General features: G+C 42.5%; 1 protein-coding gene across 1 annotated transcript in view; it reads right to left on the bottom strand.

Moving 5' to 3' along the window:
• The window catches only part of ROR2 (receptor tyrosine kinase like orphan receptor 2), a 238,616-nt gene that overhangs the window by 10,945 nt on the left and 209,372 nt on the right, over positions 1-18,299 (bottom strand). The window contains exon 5 of the mRNA XM_073344892.2: positions 8,119-8,246. Within this exon, the coding sequence (XP_073200993.1) occupies positions 8,119-8,246 (128 nt within the window). The remainder of the gene's footprint in view (positions 1-8,118; positions 8,247-18,299) is intronic.

Here is an 18,299-nt window from a genome sequence, read left to right as displayed (position 1 = left end):
CTCCAATTCTAATATATCTTTTTGAAATGATGGGCAACCAGAACTGCATGCAGTATTCAAGGTGCGGGCATACCATTGTGACGTTATGATATTTTCTATCTGATTATCTATCCTTTTCCTAATGGTTCCTAACATTGTTAACTTTTTTGGCTGTTGCTGCATATTGAGCGGCTGTTTGCAGAAAATTATCTAAGACGACTCCAAGACCTCTTTCTTGAGTGGTAACAGCTAATTTAGACCCCCATAATTTTGTATGTATAATTGGCATTATGTTTTCCAATGTGCATTACTTTGCATTTATCAACACTGAATTTTCATCAGCCATTTTTTTGCCCAGTCACCCAGTTTAGTGAGACCGCATTGTGACTCATCACAGTCAGCTTCGGACTTAACTATTTGGAGTAATTTTGTATGATCAGCAAATTTTGCCACCTCACTGTTTACACTCTTTTCCAGATAATTTATGAAAATATGTTGAACAGCACTGGTCCCAGTACAGATCCCTGGTGGGCCACCCCTCTCCATTGTGAAACTGACCGTTTATTCCTACTCTTTGTTACCTATCTTTTAACTATTTAGTGATCCAGTAGAGGTCTTTCCCTCTTATCCCATGACTGCCTACTTTGCTTAAGAGACTTTGGTTAGGGATCTTGTCAAAGGCTTTCTGAAAGTTCAAGTGCACGGTATCGACTGGAACACCCTTGTCCACATACTTGCAGACCCCCACGCCAAAGAATTCGAATAGATTGGTGAGGCATAATTTTCCTTTACAAAAGCTCTTCCCCAACATATTGTGTTTCTATATATGTCTGATAATTCTGTTCTTTACTATAGTTGCACCCAATTTGCCTGGTACTGAAGTTAGGCTTACCAGCCTGTAACTGCCAGGATTGCCTCTGGGGGCTTTTTAAAAACTAGGTGTTACCTTAGCTACCTTCCAGTCATCTGGTACAGAGGGTGATTTACTGTGACAGAGAGCTGAGGGCTAGCTCTTGAGACAGCACTCTGGTCAGTGTTAGTACTAATTACTAGGGCTGTCGATTAATCGCAGTTAACTCACGCAATTAACTCAAAAATTGATCATGATTAATCGCAGTTTTAATTGTACTGTTAAACAATAGAATCCAAAATAGTTAATAAATTTCAATTGGTATGTTTTTCTGAATTTTCATGTATTTTGTATTCTGTACTGCAATTGAAATCAAAGTGTTTTTTTTTATTATAAATATTTGCACTTTAAAAATGATATACAAAAGAAATAGTATTTTTCAATTCACTTCATACAAGTACTGTAGTACAATGTCTTTGTCATGAAAGTGCAACTTACAAATGTAGATTTCTTTTTGTTATATAACTGCGCTCAAACAGTGTAAAACTTCAGAGCCTACAAGTCCACTTCAGAGTCTACAGTCCTACTTCTAGTTCAGCCAATCGCTGAGACAAACAAGTTTGTTTACATTTACAGGAGATAATGCTGCCCTCTTCTTATTTACAGTGTCACCCGTAAGTGAGAACAGGCATTCGCATGGCACCTTTGTAGCCAGTATTGCAATATATTTACATGCGAGATATGCCAGACATTTGTATGCCCCTACATGCTTCGGCCACCATTCCAGAGGACGTGCTTCCATGCTGATGACATTTGTTAAAAAAAATGTGTTAATTAAATTTGTGACTGAACTCCTTGTGGGAGAGTTGTATGCCCCCTGCTCTGTTTTACCTGCATTCTGCCATATTACAGCATGTTACATGTTACAGCAGTCTTGGATGATGACCCAGCACATCTTGTTCATTTTAAGAACACTTTCACTGTAGATTTGAGAAAATGCGAAGAAGGTACCAATGTGAGATTTCTGAAGAGAGCTACAGCACTCGACCCAAGGTTTAAGAATCTGAAGTGCTTTCCAAAATCTAAGAGCGACAAGGCGTGGAGCATGCTTTCAGATGTCTGAAAAGAGCAATGCTCCAATGTGGAAACTACAGAATCCGAACCACCAAAAAAGAAAACCAACCTTCTACTGGTGGCATCTGACTACATAATGAAAACGAACATGCATCAGTCTGCACTGCTTTGGATTGTTATCGAGCAGAACCCATCACTAGCATGGATGCATGTCCTATGGAATGGTGGCTGAAGCATGAAGGGACATATGAGTCTTTAGCACATCTGACACAAATATCTTGTGATGCAGGCAATGACAGTACTATGAGAACGCCTGTTCTCACTTTCAGGGACATTGTTAACAAGAAGTGGGCAGAATTATCTCTTGTAAATGTATACAAACTTGTTTGTCTGAGCGATTGGCTGAACAAGAAGTAGGACTGAGTGGACTAGTAGGCCCTAAAATATTACATTTTATTTTTGAATGCAGGTTTTTTTATACATAATTCTACATTTGTAAGTTCAATTTTCATGATAAAGAGATTGCACTAAGTACTTGAATTGGTGAATTGAATAATACTATTTTGTTTTTTACAATGCACATATATAAATATAAAGTGAGCACTGTACACTTTGTATTCTGTGTTGTAATTGAAAGCCATATATTTAAAAATGTAGAAAACATCCAAAAATATTTAAATAAATGGTATTCTATTATTGTTTAATAGTGCGATTAATCAAGATTAATTTTAATCGCTTGATAGCCCTACTAATTACAGACTTCGGGTATTGTTGCTCTCTGTTCATGCGAGGAGGACCAGGGAAGTGAGCGGGTGAAGGAATAAGCCTCCTAACAAGATTCCCCTAGAGAAAGTACTCAGGGGGAAGAGAAGGAGACAAACTGAAAGCTAGGAGAGCCTGACAAAGGGAGTCCTCTGATTAGAGACACCTTGCCCCTCACCACCTACCCCTTTTGGAGAAGGGGTTGAAGCTGAGATACAGTGTAAAAGTGTGGACAAACTGACATGTATTGGTGGAGGGATTAAAGCACCATAAATAAACTACAAGTTGGTGCTTACAAGCACTAAGGTCTCAGGGCAGTCTGAGTTTGCAAAAGAGGCAAAAGATATTGCACGCTGCCCTGTCACAACTCAGGGCTTGTCCAGGATTGTATCCATGAGAATGGGGAACTTAACAGAGAAGCTGGTGTAGAGATCTGGCAGTCTGGGTGACGGAGGGAACACTGCAATGGTGGTGGAGCCACAAAGAGATATGCAGAAGACTGTCCTGACTTTCCAATCCCACAAGAAAGAAAACTGTCCTGGCTTGCCTGGTAGGCTGAGCAGTGAAAGAGCCTTCAGGAATTTATAAGGGAGCAAGCTCAGGTTCAGCAGCAACTCTTGTAAAGTTTGGTGAGTCCTGCGATGGGAAACCGAGCACAGGACTCTGGAAGATGGGACCTGCAGGTGACCCTGATGTGGTTTTGCTTACTTTAGAAAAAGTGGACATAGGAGCCAGTTGGGACAGAACAATGTGGGCCCTTCAGCAGCCACCCTGTTTAACCAGGGAAGCACAGTTTGCGTATATGACTCTCAGTAGAGTCTTTGCCGTGGTTAAGGGAGCCACCCTGAACCAGGTGGGTGTGTCCACAGAAAAATACTGCCAGAAATTGAGACGCACAAGATGGATTAGGGGGTTACAGCCCTGTGCATTTGCACAGAAATTAACAGACTGGGCCACTCATTGGTTAAGGCCTGATACCCAAACTGGAGCGGGAGGCAGGAGAGATTATGGGCTCTGATTCTGGAACAGTTTCTTCAGAGTCGCCCTGACAATACCAGAGTATGGGTTAGGTGCATCAACCAGTTAATTTTACAGAGGAGTTTGCAGAGGTGGACATTCCTAGAGTAAGTCGGTGGGTTATGGAACTAGATCTGGGAAGGAGGAGGAGGACTGGGACACCTACAGCTGGAAAGGGCCCCAAGAAGATGAAGGAGGAGCCCGATGAAACTCTGGCAGGGGCTTGGGCCACAGTGTATTTCCAGTGTGGACATGACAGACATATACATGGACTGTGGGCTTTCATTGTTTTGTGGGTAGGCCGAGACCCCCAGGCAGGGAAGAAAAAAGAAAGTACAGTACCTACCATCTTAGTAATGGTAAGAAGGAGGTACCGAGATAGGGAGGAGGCGCCAAATGGATCCAGTGGACATGGCTTCATTCCTTTCGCTAATAAGGTGGGAGTTAATGAAACCACAGAGGATACTGGAGGTAGGGTCAAAACTGAATGTGTACATGGGGACATGAAATTCTGCCCCATGGCACAGGTGTCCCTGGAAGTCAAGGGGACATGAAGGTGGAAACATACAGAGGTAGTGGATGGATTGCCCCACTCCCTTGTAGTGGGCACAGAGGCCCAGGAGGGAGGAAATACAACCTGCAGAGCAAGGAAAAAAAACGTAGAGGAAATAAATGAAATTATAAGCCACGGACAGAGAAGTCCCCCCACTGACGTGGGGGTGGGGCCAAAGGGTTCGGAGTGTGGGAGGGAGCTCAGGGTTGGGGCAGAGGGTTGGGGTGTGGATCTGGGGTAGGGATGAGGGGCTCTGGGCTGGGGTAGAGGGTTGGGATGCAAGGGGAGAGGGCTGTGGCTGGGGGTGCAGGCTGCTTCAGGACTACAGTGGGGAGAGAGGACTCCCCACAGCAGCACCTGGGCTTGGGGGGAGAGGTGCCTCTCCTTGCCACGATAGCTCCGGGGCTGGGGCTGCGGAATAGGCGCCCCTCCCCTGGCAGGGCCGGGCCTGGGTTTGGGCTGCCCATCTCCTGGCTGCGGCAGGTCTGGGGGCTGAGTTGAGGCCGGGAGAAGGGTGCTGCTGGAGCTGGGCTGCTCCTCCCTCAGCCATGGCAGGTTAGGGGCTGGGCTGGGGCCTGGGGAGGTTCCCTGAGCACCTGTGCGTTGCTTAATAGGCTGCTACATGGCCGCACAGTTTACATGGAACTTAGGACCCCATCAACAACAAAGAGGACTCAGGCAGGGAGAACAGCTCAACAGGCTGCCCTCGGTATGATGACATGTGGGCAGAGACATAATTATGAGGACAACCCGCATCCACCCAATGCAATTTTTGTGGGTGGAGAATGGATGGACCCTATAATAGGACCCAAAATGAACAACATGAGGACTAGAAGGGGCAGAAGCCTGATAGATCCTCCTGTAAAGGAGGAAGAGTATGAGGGAAGAAACTCCTAAGAACATAAGAACAGCCATACTGGGTCAGACCAAAGGTCCATCTAGTCCAGTATCCTGTCTTCTGATAGTGGCCAGTGTGAGCTGCTTCACAGGGAATGAATAGAATAGGTAAACTCCCTTCTGTTGGGAAAGGGGAGGAGGTATGTGACAGAGTACTGAGGGCTAGCACTTGAGCAATCACTCTAGTCACTATTAGGACTAATTAGGTTTCCCTGGGGAAGACTTAATTGGACCGTGGTGTGTATCTGGTTATCAGGCTAGATTGGCACTAATGAGCTGATTAACAGGGAATCTGTATAAAAGGGCACAGGAAGAAGGCTCAAAGGCTCAAGGGGAAGAGAAGGAGAGAAACAGAAAGCTAGGATAACCTGACAAATGGAATCCTCTGAGTAGAGACGCCTTATGCTCCACCCCCTCCTTTTGGAGAAGGGGTTAGAAAGTTGAGCTACAGTGTAAAAGTGTGGAAACACTGATGTGTTTTGGTGGAAGGATTAAAACACTGTAAATAAAATACATGATGGAGTTTACAAGCAAGAACATCTCAGAACACTGTGTTCATGGAAGAGACGTGGGTACAGCACACCATTCCATCATCACACTTACATACCACAGTTAGTAGTTCTGCAGTTTGGTATTTGAGTTCCTTCAGAACTCTTGGGCAAATATCATCTGGTCCTGAGTACTTATTACTGTTTAATGTATTAATTTGTTCCCAAAGATCCTCTGTTGACACCTCAATCTGGGACAGTTCCTCAGATTTGTCACCTAAAAAGAATGAGCCAGAATGCGTGTGAATCAGCATGCACAAAGGAAGTTTGGAGTTCTTGAGGGCTGAGGTTGTTTAGCTGGAGAAACCCAAAGAAAGGTGAAGAAAATGGCAACTGTCAAGAAGGGTAAATTAAACAAACAAACAAAAACCACAAGACGTCAGCTGGCTTTTCTTTAAATTCCAAGAGTTGGCAACATTGTGAATAACTGAATACTTCACACCACCACAAAATGTCAGGCTACCACAGGTAAAATTTGCTCTTCAGTTCCTGAACAAGACTATTTTATTCTTCAGTGAAGTAAAAATGACTGCAAAGACCATATTGCTTACTTCACTGAAAAAACAAAACTGATTTTTTAGTGTTAAATGATACAACAATATTGCTAATCCTGAGCATCCAAAAATCATGAGTCAGATCTCCAATAATCATGAGATTGGCTTAAAATCATAAAAATAATAAATTTGGGTCTCTGTTTATTTGCCTTCTGACTTTTTGAGTCTCTAGAGGTCGTGTTTACAAGCTTTTCTCCAGAGCCATAAAGGCTGGAAAGTTTTTTTTAAATGAAAGCTGAGATTCTCAGATATCACATGACTTTAGGAGATAAGATTTTAATTAAAAATACCAAATATCAGCTGGCTTTTGTTTAAATTACAAGAGTTGGCAACACTAAAATGAATACTTCACACCACCACAAAATGTCAGACCACCATAGGTAAATTTTACTCTTCAGGCCCAGAACAAAACCCATACCTACATGACATTTTAACTGTCAGTTTTAGCTTTGGACAGTAGGTGTCCCTACTACCCATTCACAAAGAGCCACAGTCTTCACTATACAGTATATACCTCTATGCAAGTACAAATGGAGAGGTTTGGGTTTGTTTGTTTTTTTTAAAAAAGAGATTGCTTATTAGTTGAGAAACAGCTAACAAGCTCAATCCCCCAAATACAAAGATATTTACTTAAAGGCTTTCAATATACACTGAAGGGTTACATTTAAGAATCTCCACAACAACTGAGCACATTGCAAAATCTATAGCAATTAGTCCACAAGGCATTTGGTAAACATCTCTCAAAATTCAGATACTTTTAAAATACTATTTGGTCATGCCTTCTCATTACCACCTATATATGCACTAAGGCCCCAATCCTGCAGTTGCCTCTGCATGGTGGATCCCTGTTCCTGCACATGGCCACATGGAAATCAGTGGCACTCTGGGCAGGCACAGGGCTAATGCCTGCACAGATCTATTTGCAGGATCTGGGTGTAAGTGCTGTATCAAACTTTATTAATAAAGAAAACTGACATCAACTCCACAAAAAACATAATTCGAACCCCAGGCCTGCATACCAAACACACAACCCCCACAAACACCAATATTACTCAATCAGCATGCAGAAGGCCACATGTATATGGGAACAAATTTAACTTGATCAAAAAGTAGCTACATTTTCTGGAAAACCTCACTGCAGCAAACATGTTAATCCTTTTCTTAAGAGTTTAAATATACAGTGATGATGGTGAGCTAAATGGTAATAAATAGGATCATGTTTGGTTTGCTTTGCTCCTTAGAGGTGTATGGATTTATCTGACTGCTCTAGCAGAGGGGCATTAGAATCAACTGCTGCTAATATCACTGATCACTCTGGCGTGGTTCTGTGAAGAAACTGAATGTTCATCTACTGTGCCGGAAAAATAATTAAACTTTTGAACACCAAATGTTTCTGAGCATGTATCAAAATGGTGTTCACAGAAAGAATTATCAGGAGTAGAGCATGGAAAGGTCATGACTTCGTTTATATAGATCAATGTTAAATCAGAACTCTCCTGGGATTTTGCAGAAAAAGGGAGGAAGCCTAAGGACAAAGTCACCACAACAGTTTTTCATTACACTACAATGCACTTGGACTTTTAAAAATGTACTTCCATTTGAATCTATCATGTAAAACACACCAATATAAATTACAAGCTGTTAAAGAGTCAAGCCTTTGACACTTCACTTAAGATGAAAAATGTTTTTAACATGATAGCAGATTTTTGGCCTGTAAAACAATGTTTTTCAAATATAAGAGAGAGAAAGGGGATTGCTTGTTCAAACCTAACTATAAGGGTAACTTATTGATAAGTCTATGTGGTAATAAAACTAGTAATGTTGGCGCTTGAACTGAATACTGGAACAAATGATTATTGTCCCACTAGAGGCATATAATCCTACCAGTAATTCGGTTTTCAATTTCTCCTTGCATCTGGAGGGAGTCCACGTAAATGGTCCTGTTTCCAATGATTCGTGCACATGCAATTCCCCTGTAAGGCTGACAGAACCCGTCTTCATGGTAATCTTCTCTGCAAAAGACAAGGGGAGTCTATAAGTGCATCTGCAGATGTCCAGCTGTCCCCAATGAATTTTTAAGAAATATATTCTTAAAATGACTTAAATCTGAAACTCCTCAATACTCCAGGTGCTACTGCCTCCCCTATGCCTACCTTCACACCACTTTGGAAGTATTTATGGGGGCACCACTGCAAACATCTAATTCAAGAAAGAAGGTAAAACCAAGAATAATCTCTAAATCATAGGCTAATGGTAATGGGATTTGACATATGAACCTATTAAAAAGCTGTTAAACTGAAACAGTAATATAGATCATGTTACACATCCTCATGTATTTCTGGCATCTGACTGCATTGAATACAATTAGGCAAGCAGTTGGCTCTCGTCTCCCACCTCCTACAATTCTTTATTTCCTTAAGCAAATAGCAAAATAGGACTTGCCCAAGATTCATTTAAAATACGGCATAATTCTGAACCAAGAGTTGGATAAACAGAATGAAAAGTAATTAGGTGTTAACTTCTTTTCTACTCCCCTTGTTTAGATTCTTGAGACAGACACTCCTTTGCATGGGTGAATAAAGGGGAAACGGAGGGAAGCAAACCTGTCACGCTGTGGTCTCCCATAGGAGGGGCCACCTTATTATAGACTGCCATTTATTACATATTTGCCAAGTGCCTAACATAATGGAGCTCTGACCTGGTTGAAGCCGCTAAGCCAGGGGTGGGCAAACTATGGCCCACGGGCCGGATCCAGCCCCGGCACCTCAGGGCCTTGGATCCGGCCTGCGGGATTTCCCCCCCGTGGTGCCGCAGGCCCTGCGCCACTCTCAGAAGCGGCTGGCACCATGTCCGTGGGGCCCTGGAGGGGAAGGCAGAGGGCTCCGTGCGTTGCCCTTGCCTCCAGGCACCACCTGCCGCAGCTCCCATTGGCCGGGAACCGGGAACTACAGCCAATGGGAGCTTTGGGGGAGGTACCTGGAGGGGTGGCAAGGGCAGCCCGCGGAGCCCTGTGCCTCCCCCTCCCCCAGGGCTGCGCAGGGACGTGGTGCTGGCCGCTTCCCGGAGCAGCAGAGCCTGCCCTGGCCCCGGTGCGCACTGCTGCCACCTGAGAGCTGCTTTAGGTAAGCAGTGCCAGGCCGGAGCTCGCACCCCTCCTGCCCCCTGCCCCCAACCCCCGGCCCTGAGCCTCCTGCCACACCCACACCCCTCCTGCACCCCAACTCTCTGCCCTGAGCCCCTGTCGCACCCCAATCCCCTGCCCTGAGTTCCCTCCTGCACTCTGCACCCCTCCTGAATCCCAACCCCCTTCCCTGAGCCCCCTCATACACCTCACACCCCTCCTCTTCCCCAATCCCTTGCGCTGAGCCCGTTCCTGCACACCGCACCCCCTTCCCCCGCACTCCCTCCCGCACCCCAACCCCCTGCCCTGGCCCTGCATACAATTTCTCCACCCAGATGTGGCCCTCGGCCCAGAAAGTTTGCCCACCCCTGTGCTAAACCCTACCACAATATACATGTTAAACATTAATAAAGTAAGAATTCATCCACAAATGCTGAATGAAGATTAACCACCACGGAGACATTTCACTTTTCTCCAATGGGAACAAAGGACAGGTGGAATCAGAAGGACAAGTTAATTGCCACAGTGAACAGTTTTCAGCTGCACACTCATTATCGTATTAAAACCTCATTTTCTAACAATTCCTAAATACTCAGAGTCCAAAAAAATTGAAGTGTTGCACAAGCTGCACAGTTTAGTCAGCCCAGACCACACCAATAGGAAAGTCAACGATCTCCATAATGAACCGCATGAATATGAAACCTGTTTGACCTCTTTCATGAAGGCAAAGTTCAAACACTGATCATGAGGAACAAAGTCAGTTAAGAGAACTATGTGTAACCATATCTCACCCTCCTGCTCCACCTCCCTGCCAGCATAAAGCATTTGAAGGAATAAATAATCTAATTAACAAGGTTTTGGTGACAAGAGCAGTATGATCACTCAGGTTCAGTTTGTTTATTTCTGTCAGAACTTGCAAATATCGTTCAGATATGTTGTATATACACATGTTAATACAGAGTTTCTCTGTGGAATTTTATAGTCAACTACTGATTAAACTGAAATAAGGCCATTATCTTGGATGGGCACAAAAATTAACAGCAATCAGATGTCAGAGGTTCTGACAGAAGCAAGACTCTTGTTATTAAAATGCCATGTTCCAAATGAATCCTTTATATCTCTCTAATATAGCCAGGCAAAGCACTAAAATGAGTCTGGCAAGTCTGGCTGACAACTTCAAAGAAAACGGTCTCAAATGCTTATGGGTCAATATACTAAGAGATAAAGTGTAAGGTGTAGTATTAGCTGGTGTCTGCTACAGACCACCAAATCACACTAGGGAAACAGGATGATTGGCTCCTTATGCACCTACCTCTAATGTGTAAGGAAAAAAAGCTGCATGATCACAGGGGACTTCAGTTTGAGTGACACATGTTGGAAGTCTCATGTTTCCAGTGCTAAAATATTATTGGAATTTCTATATATTATACATGACATTTTCCTAATTCAAAACATGTTACAATCAACACAGAGGAATTCTATAATAGACCTAATCTTGACAGATAAAGAGGTACTGATCACAGAACTAAAAATTAATGGTAGCTTAGGTACAAGTGATCATGACTTGATGATATTTATAATGTGCAAACAGAATAAAATCCAAACCAGTAATATATACTTGGTGCTTTAGAGGGGCCAATTTCACAAAGCTGAAAACAATTCTGAGCCATATCAGCTGCAAGGAAGAATTTAATCAGAAAAATGTGGAAGATAATTGGGAATAGTTTAAGAACGTTTTACTACTTACCCAAGAAGCCACAATCCCATAATCGAGGAAGAAGGCCATACTGGTGAAAATCAATCAATCGCTCTGTGTGTGTGTACCCCAACTCTCTACCCTGAGCCCCCCTGTCGCACCCTGCAGCCCAATCCCCTGAGCTCCCTCCTGCATTCTGCACCCCTCCTGAACCCAACCTCCTTCCTTGAGCCCCCTCCCACACCCGACATCCCTCCTCTGCCCCAATCCCTTGCCCTGAGCCCATTCCTGCACACCGCACCCCCTCCCATACCCCGCACTTCCTTCCGCACTCCAACCCCCTGCCCTAGCCCTGCATACAATTTCCCCACCCAGATGTGGCCCTCGGCACACACACACACATGCACGTATACATTAGAAGAATGGGGAAGTTGAATGTAATGAATATAAATCAGAAGCTAGGAATTATAGAACATTGATCAGGGAAGCAAAGGAACACAAGAAGAACTCTATGGCCAGCAGAGTTAAGGTCAATAAAAAAGGATTTTTTAAAGTATGCAGGGAACAAAAAGAATCCTAATGAGGGTATTGGTCCATTGCTAGATGGAAATGATAGAATTATCAATAATAATGCAGAAAAGGCAGAATTGTTCAATAAATATTTCTGTTCTATACTTGGGGAAAACAGATGATATAGTCTTATCATATGAGGATAACACTTTGCATTTCACTAGTATCTCAGGAGGATGTTAAACAGCAGCTACTAAAGTTAGACATTTTAAAATCATCAGGTCCAGATAACTTGCATCCAACAGTTTTAAAAGAGCTGGCTGAGGCGCTTACTTGACTGCTAATACTGACTTTCAATAAGCCTTGGAACAATGGGAAGTTCCAGAAGACTGGAAGCAAGCTAATATGTGCCTATATTTAAAAAGAATAAAAACAGGATGACCTGGCTAATTATAGGCCTGTCAGTCTAGCACTGATCCAGAGCAAGACAATGAGGCAGCTGATATGGGGCTTGATTAATAAAGAATTAAAGGAGGTGTAATATAATTAATACCAATCAAGGTGGGTTTATGGAAAATAGATCCTGTTAAACTAGTTTATCTTTGGTTGATGAGATTACTAGTTTAGCTCAAAAAGGTAATAATGTTAATATAATATACTTAGATTTCTGTAAGACTTGATACTGCACAACTTTTTGACTAAAAAACTACAATGATATAGAAGTTAACATGGCACATTAAATGGACTAAAAGCTGGCTGACATTGAGTGGGTGTGTTTCTAGTGCAGTTCTGACAGGGACTGGTTCTTGGCGCTATGGTATTTAACATTTTTATCAATGGCTTGAAAGAAAATATAAAATCTTCACTGATAAAGTTTGCAGATGACATAAAAATTTGGGGGAGTGGTAAATAATGAAGACAGAGTGATCTGGATTGCTTAGTAAACTGGGCACAAGCAAATAATACGTGTTTTAATACATTTAAACATAAATGTATACATCTAGGAACAAAGAATGTAGGCCACACTTACAGGATGGGGATTCTGGGAAGTAGTGATTCTGAAAAAAAGATCTGGCGCGCATGCGGGATAATCAGCTGAACATGAGCTTTCACTGTGATGCTGCAGCCAAGAGAGCTAATGCAATCCTGGGATGCATAAACAGGGGAATCTTGAGCAGGAGTACAGAAGATATTTTACCTCTGATTTTGACACTGGTTTGACTGTTAAAATTACTGTGTCAGTTCAGGTGTCCACAATTCAAGAAGGATGTTGATACATTGGAGAGAATTTAGAAAAGAGCCACAAGAATGATTAAAGGATTAGAAAACATGCCTTATAGACTCAAGCAAAAATCTATTTAGCTTAACAAAGAGAAGGTTAAGGGTGATTTGATCAGTCTATAAGTACCTACACAAGGAAAATCTACATTCATAATTAGCTTTTCAGTCTAGCAGAGAAAGCTGTAACATGATCCAACGGCTGGAAGTTGAAGCTACACAAATTCAGACTGGATATAAGACATATATTTTTAATAGTGAGAGTAATTAACCATTGGAACAATTTATCAAGGGTTAAATCAAGGGATTTTCCATCACTGACAATTTTTAAATCAAAACTGGATGTTTTTCTAAAAGATCTGCTCTAGGAATTATTTTGGGGAAGTTCTCTGGCCTGTGTTATACAGGAAGTCAGAGTTGATGATCACAAAGGGCCTTTCTGGCCTTGGACTCTATGAGTAGTAGTGACTTTGAGTACTATGCTACATTTAATCCTTTTGACAAAGGTAGTCATGTTCAACAAAGCTACAGAAATGGTGGCACAGATAGCCCACTCCATGACTAATGTTCAATTAATTTCACTCAGCTGCGCATATAGTCAGCATGGGGCATAACACATGGAGCAAAAGTACAGGGGAAATTGTTGAAAGAAAATGAGAGGGGCTTCATTCTCCATTCAAGCAGAGTTCTTTGGAGTCACACGACGCTTTTGATATTTGTCCCAAACTAGATGCCAGTAACTGAATTTCTGGATGGAGCAGAAGTTAGAGTGGCTGAAAATAGGCAGAAACACAGCCTCTTCAATTTTCTGCTGCTTGAGCTGAAAAGGTTGCTCTGATCAACGGTACAAGAACAAATCTTAAATTTAACTCAGCAGCTCATGACAGCTCAGTTTGTCCCAGGCTACTGAGATCCTAAAGATGAACTGCAAAGGAAAAAAATTTTTTTGCTTTTGTCTTTTACTAATTATTTATGTATGTTTAAAGATTACCTCACTTTTCCCAGGTTGTTATTGTTGGGGTTTTGTCATTGTTGCTGTTTTTTGCTTTCTACTTGTTTTTAACAGAGAGGTATCAAGAAGACTAAAAGTCTTTACTTCCTGCTTTGTTTGTTTGCTTTTTTGCTAAAGAACACTCTCAAAGTCTGGAGATCTAGAGCAGCAATTTCTTAGGGCTGGTCTACGCTACATTGTTAGGTTAACATAAGCTACCTTGCATCGACCTAAGCCGTGTAAGTGTTTTCATTTGTATTTGGTTCCCATCGACATTAAGTGCCTCTCTACAACAATTTAGTAATGCCACCTCCATGAGGTACGTAGACTCATGGTCAACGTAATTAGGTCAACGCACTGTCAGTGTTGATGCTGAGTTGCTTATGTTGACTCCTGAACGCCAGCAACAGTCATCCTATTATGCCTGACACTGACAATACAATTGACATAAGCACTCCTGGTGAGGACACGCACTGCCGACACAAGGAGCCAAGTGTGCACACACACAAGCAATGTAATAACTGCAGTGGCTGTATACCAACGTAAGTTTGGTCAACACATTTTTGTAGCGTAGACTTGGCCTTAGTGTTTCATTAAAGGGGAGATGCAATGCAATTTTTCTTCAAAAAGAATTATTCTCCCAAGTGTTTGTCAGTAGTTTTAAACAAACAATCTGACTGAACATTCCCATTTCTCTTAACACCCAATTTCAGTCTCTTGTGATGATAATCCCACTGGTCTTCCTGCACTGCAAGGAGTACTCCAGCAAAAGAGAGAAGTCAAGAACTGATATTTCTAATGTAAAATCAAAGAGGGAGAACAACCTTTTGTGGGGAAAAGATGGGGGAGGAGGGGGAAATAAAAGCCAAGAAACACCGAGGTTTGTCTTTATGCTTCATAAGAAAAGAAAATGGTCTTTTTAACTTTTGCAGCTGATGTTCAACTCATGCCAGGCTCACAGGACCCATGTCAGAGAGTAAAGAGGGCTCAGCATTGATAAGGGAGTGTGTGTGGGGGGTGGAGTTAGCTCCTTATCACACATACATTACAACCTAGTTAAACACAGTCTCTCCAACTGCTATCCTACAACTTTGAATCTGTGAAAGGAAGGAAATATATATGCAATATGGGGAAAGCAAAACAACAAACAAAGCCCTAGATTCCTTTTCTCTATAACGCAAAACACACTAGAGTGCCATCTTCCCATTCAGGTGGCATTTCAGGCCCCCATAAACCTTTTGTGTGCTTTGGAAACAGGAATGTTATAAGAGATCTTTCGAAATAATTTGTTATGCAGAACTGAAAATATCTTCAATTACTGGTGTTTTGTTAAACATTTATTATTTCCATATAAATAATCACTTTGCAATCATGTAACGTCAACTGTACTTAAAGGTTATAGAACAATATAGCTTCATGCAAACATACATCTCATTTGAAATATTTACAATATATAAAATGCTGTGTACGACAGGCATTGCATAAATATACTGAACCCACTAATACATACTATTTACACTACTATTATTAATCATGTTTATTATGTAGTGCCTAAGAACCAAATCAAGAATAGGGCCCATTGCACTAGGGACTGTACAAACACAGAGCAGCAGAGCCCTGATGAGCTCACAATCTAACTAAGCAAGACAGGCAGGGTGGAGGAAGGGAAACACCACACTGTGATGTCAGCAAACAGCAGGTTAGTGCCACAATTTCTTTTTTTGGGGGGAGAAGGGGGTTTAGTAAGGAGGGGATCAGCTACATGGGCAGAAAAGGGAAGGGAGAGGTGACACTGAAGGGAAGGCGGGTGAGGGAACAGGGCAGGGGAGAGGGGAGCCTGAGCGACAGGTGTGGAGTGAAGAGACTGCGTAAGGGGGAAGGAGAAGGTTGCAGCAAACAGCCAATCAGCACAGTGCAGTGGCGGCATTTTCCTCATCATGGCCCCCTGCAAAGCGCAATTCGGGGGCCCCTACCGGCGTTGCTGCCAGTCATGTTAGTAGGGGTCTGTGTCCCTGCATCATCTTGCTGGGCAGTGTTTGTGATTCACTTTGGCTTTCACTTTGTCACCAGGGACAAGTAACTGAGTCACCCTATCGGAAGCCCAACTCACTGCTTCAGACCCCCCTGCAATTGCATGGGTTGCAGGTGCCTAATGCTGCCACTGAGCATAGAGCAGAGACAATCCAGTTAAAACTGCAGCAAGTTCTCTGAATGTCCAAAGATCCCTGCTTTGGCTGCAGCTGCTCCTCTGGGCTGGCGTGTCTGGCTGGCTCCTCTTCAGTTTTTTAGGAGAGGGGAGGCATCATCTGGGTTCTAGTACCCCCAAAGTGGGGGTAAGAGAGAGTCTCTGCTGCATTGTTCTGGAGCCAGAGGTGCTAAGGGGTGGGGTAGCTCCACCTGGCCCCCTTTTTACCCTTTTCCCCCAGTGCAGCAGTCCCTGCTTTGACTGCTTATCTAACTCTTCTTACCGTCTAGAGTCTCTAAATATTACTTTAACTTTATAGATGATACTCCACCACCTAGACAAAGACATCAAAGAAAAGACCTACAAAACAAAGGGGCCTTTCTTAATGGAAAAGCTGAAATAGTGAAAAGAATAAATATGAACAGAATGCAACACACGATAACTGTAACACAATCTATTGTACACAACTGTCACAGCTGAACAGGCTGGAGGGCATATTAGAGGAAAATGTCCAAACAACTGAAGAGTGACGCATGGAAACTTCATTCTATATTAAATTCCTTTCCTGGAGGTAAATAGGAATAGATAAACCAATAAGAGCCTAAAGTGGGCATGCACTTGGTGTCCTTGACAATAAAGAGGATCAGACCCAGTGGCTTATGTTGAAAAATGTAGAATATTCCTAGTTTAAATTTGGATGTTAAAGATGATATTTCATATGTTAATACATGTTACAAAATCCCAGACAGAACTTCAGGCAACAGGAACACACATGATGGCACACAGGTTTTACATAGATGGAGCACAGAAACACGATGATTTAGAGATTTTTAACTATCAAACAGAAGGGTTCATTGAACGCATTTTGAAAGCAGGTACTGCTAAGAGGGACCTAATATTTGCTAACGAGAGCTTTTCTTCTTTCTGTCTTGGTCCCACAAACTCAAGCTAGAACATAAGGAAAACTTATACATTAAAATTACTTTGTTTAAGAAGTTAAAGATACCATACTCTTTCCTGCAAAGCTGTGTGTCAACAATAAACAGGAATTCTCCTACCTTGAACATTTTACTATTGACTAACAAATTGTTAGCTAAGGCAAACTAAGGATATGAATTGTTATCCATTAAGTAGGTATCCAGAACTCGTTTATATCCTATTCAACTGCTATCAGTAAATCATGGCATTAAGCGTTGTTCATGAATAATTTAGTGTTTTACTTTAAATCAAAGATGTCTGTGACAATAGGAGATAGAGAGATTCTTAAGTGTTCTTAGTAATAATGTTGATTCATTTCTCTGCTCCGATAACAATTAACAGATTGAACATTAAGTAACTAGGAGCCCAATCCTGCCAGATGAGTGAACTGGAGTTGAGGGAACTCAGCAACTTGAAGGATATTAAATCTTAATGCAAAAAAGTATTTAAGAATATGCTTAAATCTGTGCCAATTCAGGAAAACACAGAGGCAAAAGCGCATGTGTTTTCCTGAATCAGAGCCTAAAAGATTAAATAGTAAAGAGCCTGATGGAGTTTGCATTTCTGCTGATCGATACACAAAATAAAAATGTAATTGTACAAATATTTGGTCTACAGGATTGTTAGATCTGGGCTGGTTATTGTGCAATATCTACTATTGTCACTGTCCACTACGTGCACCCAAACATCAAGATGATCAGCATTCTAAGAATCTGGACAGATATATTTCAGAAAATTAAGTTTTAAAAATAAATATCCCATTAATCTATTGTACCATATGCAAGTAACACAAAAGGATTACTTAAAATAATTTGAGGGGGATTTCTCTTTTAATGTAATAAATGGATAAATAGATTCATGGCCCCATATGATTGTTATCAAATTAGTAGGAGGAACCCTCATATTATATTCTAACAACCATGTAAGAGCAGAGGTGGGTGAACTTTTTGGCCCGAGGGCCACATCTGGGTGGGGAAATTGCATGCAGGACCATGTAGGGTTGGGGCAGGGGGTTGGGGTGTGGGAGAGAGTGTGGGGTGTGGGAAGGGGTGTGGTGTGCAGGAAGGGGCTCAGGGCAAGGGGTTGGGGCAGAGGAGGGGTGTAGAGTGTATGAGGGGGCTCAGGGTGCAGGAGAGGATGCGGAATGTGTGAGAGGGCTCAGGGCAGGGGTTGGGGAGCAGGAGGGGTCTGGCAGGAGGCTCGGGGCAGGGGTTTGGGGAACAGGAGGGGTGCAGGCTCTGGCCTGGCACCACTTACCTGGAGTGGCTCTGAGGTGGCAGCAGTGCACAGCGAGGCTAAGACAGGC

Source organism: Lepidochelys kempii, chromosome 5 (assembly GCF_965140285.1).
Source record: "Lepidochelys kempii isolate rLepKem1 chromosome 5, rLepKem1.hap1, whole genome shotgun sequence".
NCBI classification, from domain to species: Eukaryota; Metazoa; Chordata; order Testudines; family Cheloniidae; genus Lepidochelys; species Lepidochelys kempii.
Note: the sequence above shows the minus strand (reverse complement) of the source record. Positions and strands in the feature narration are given on the sequence as shown.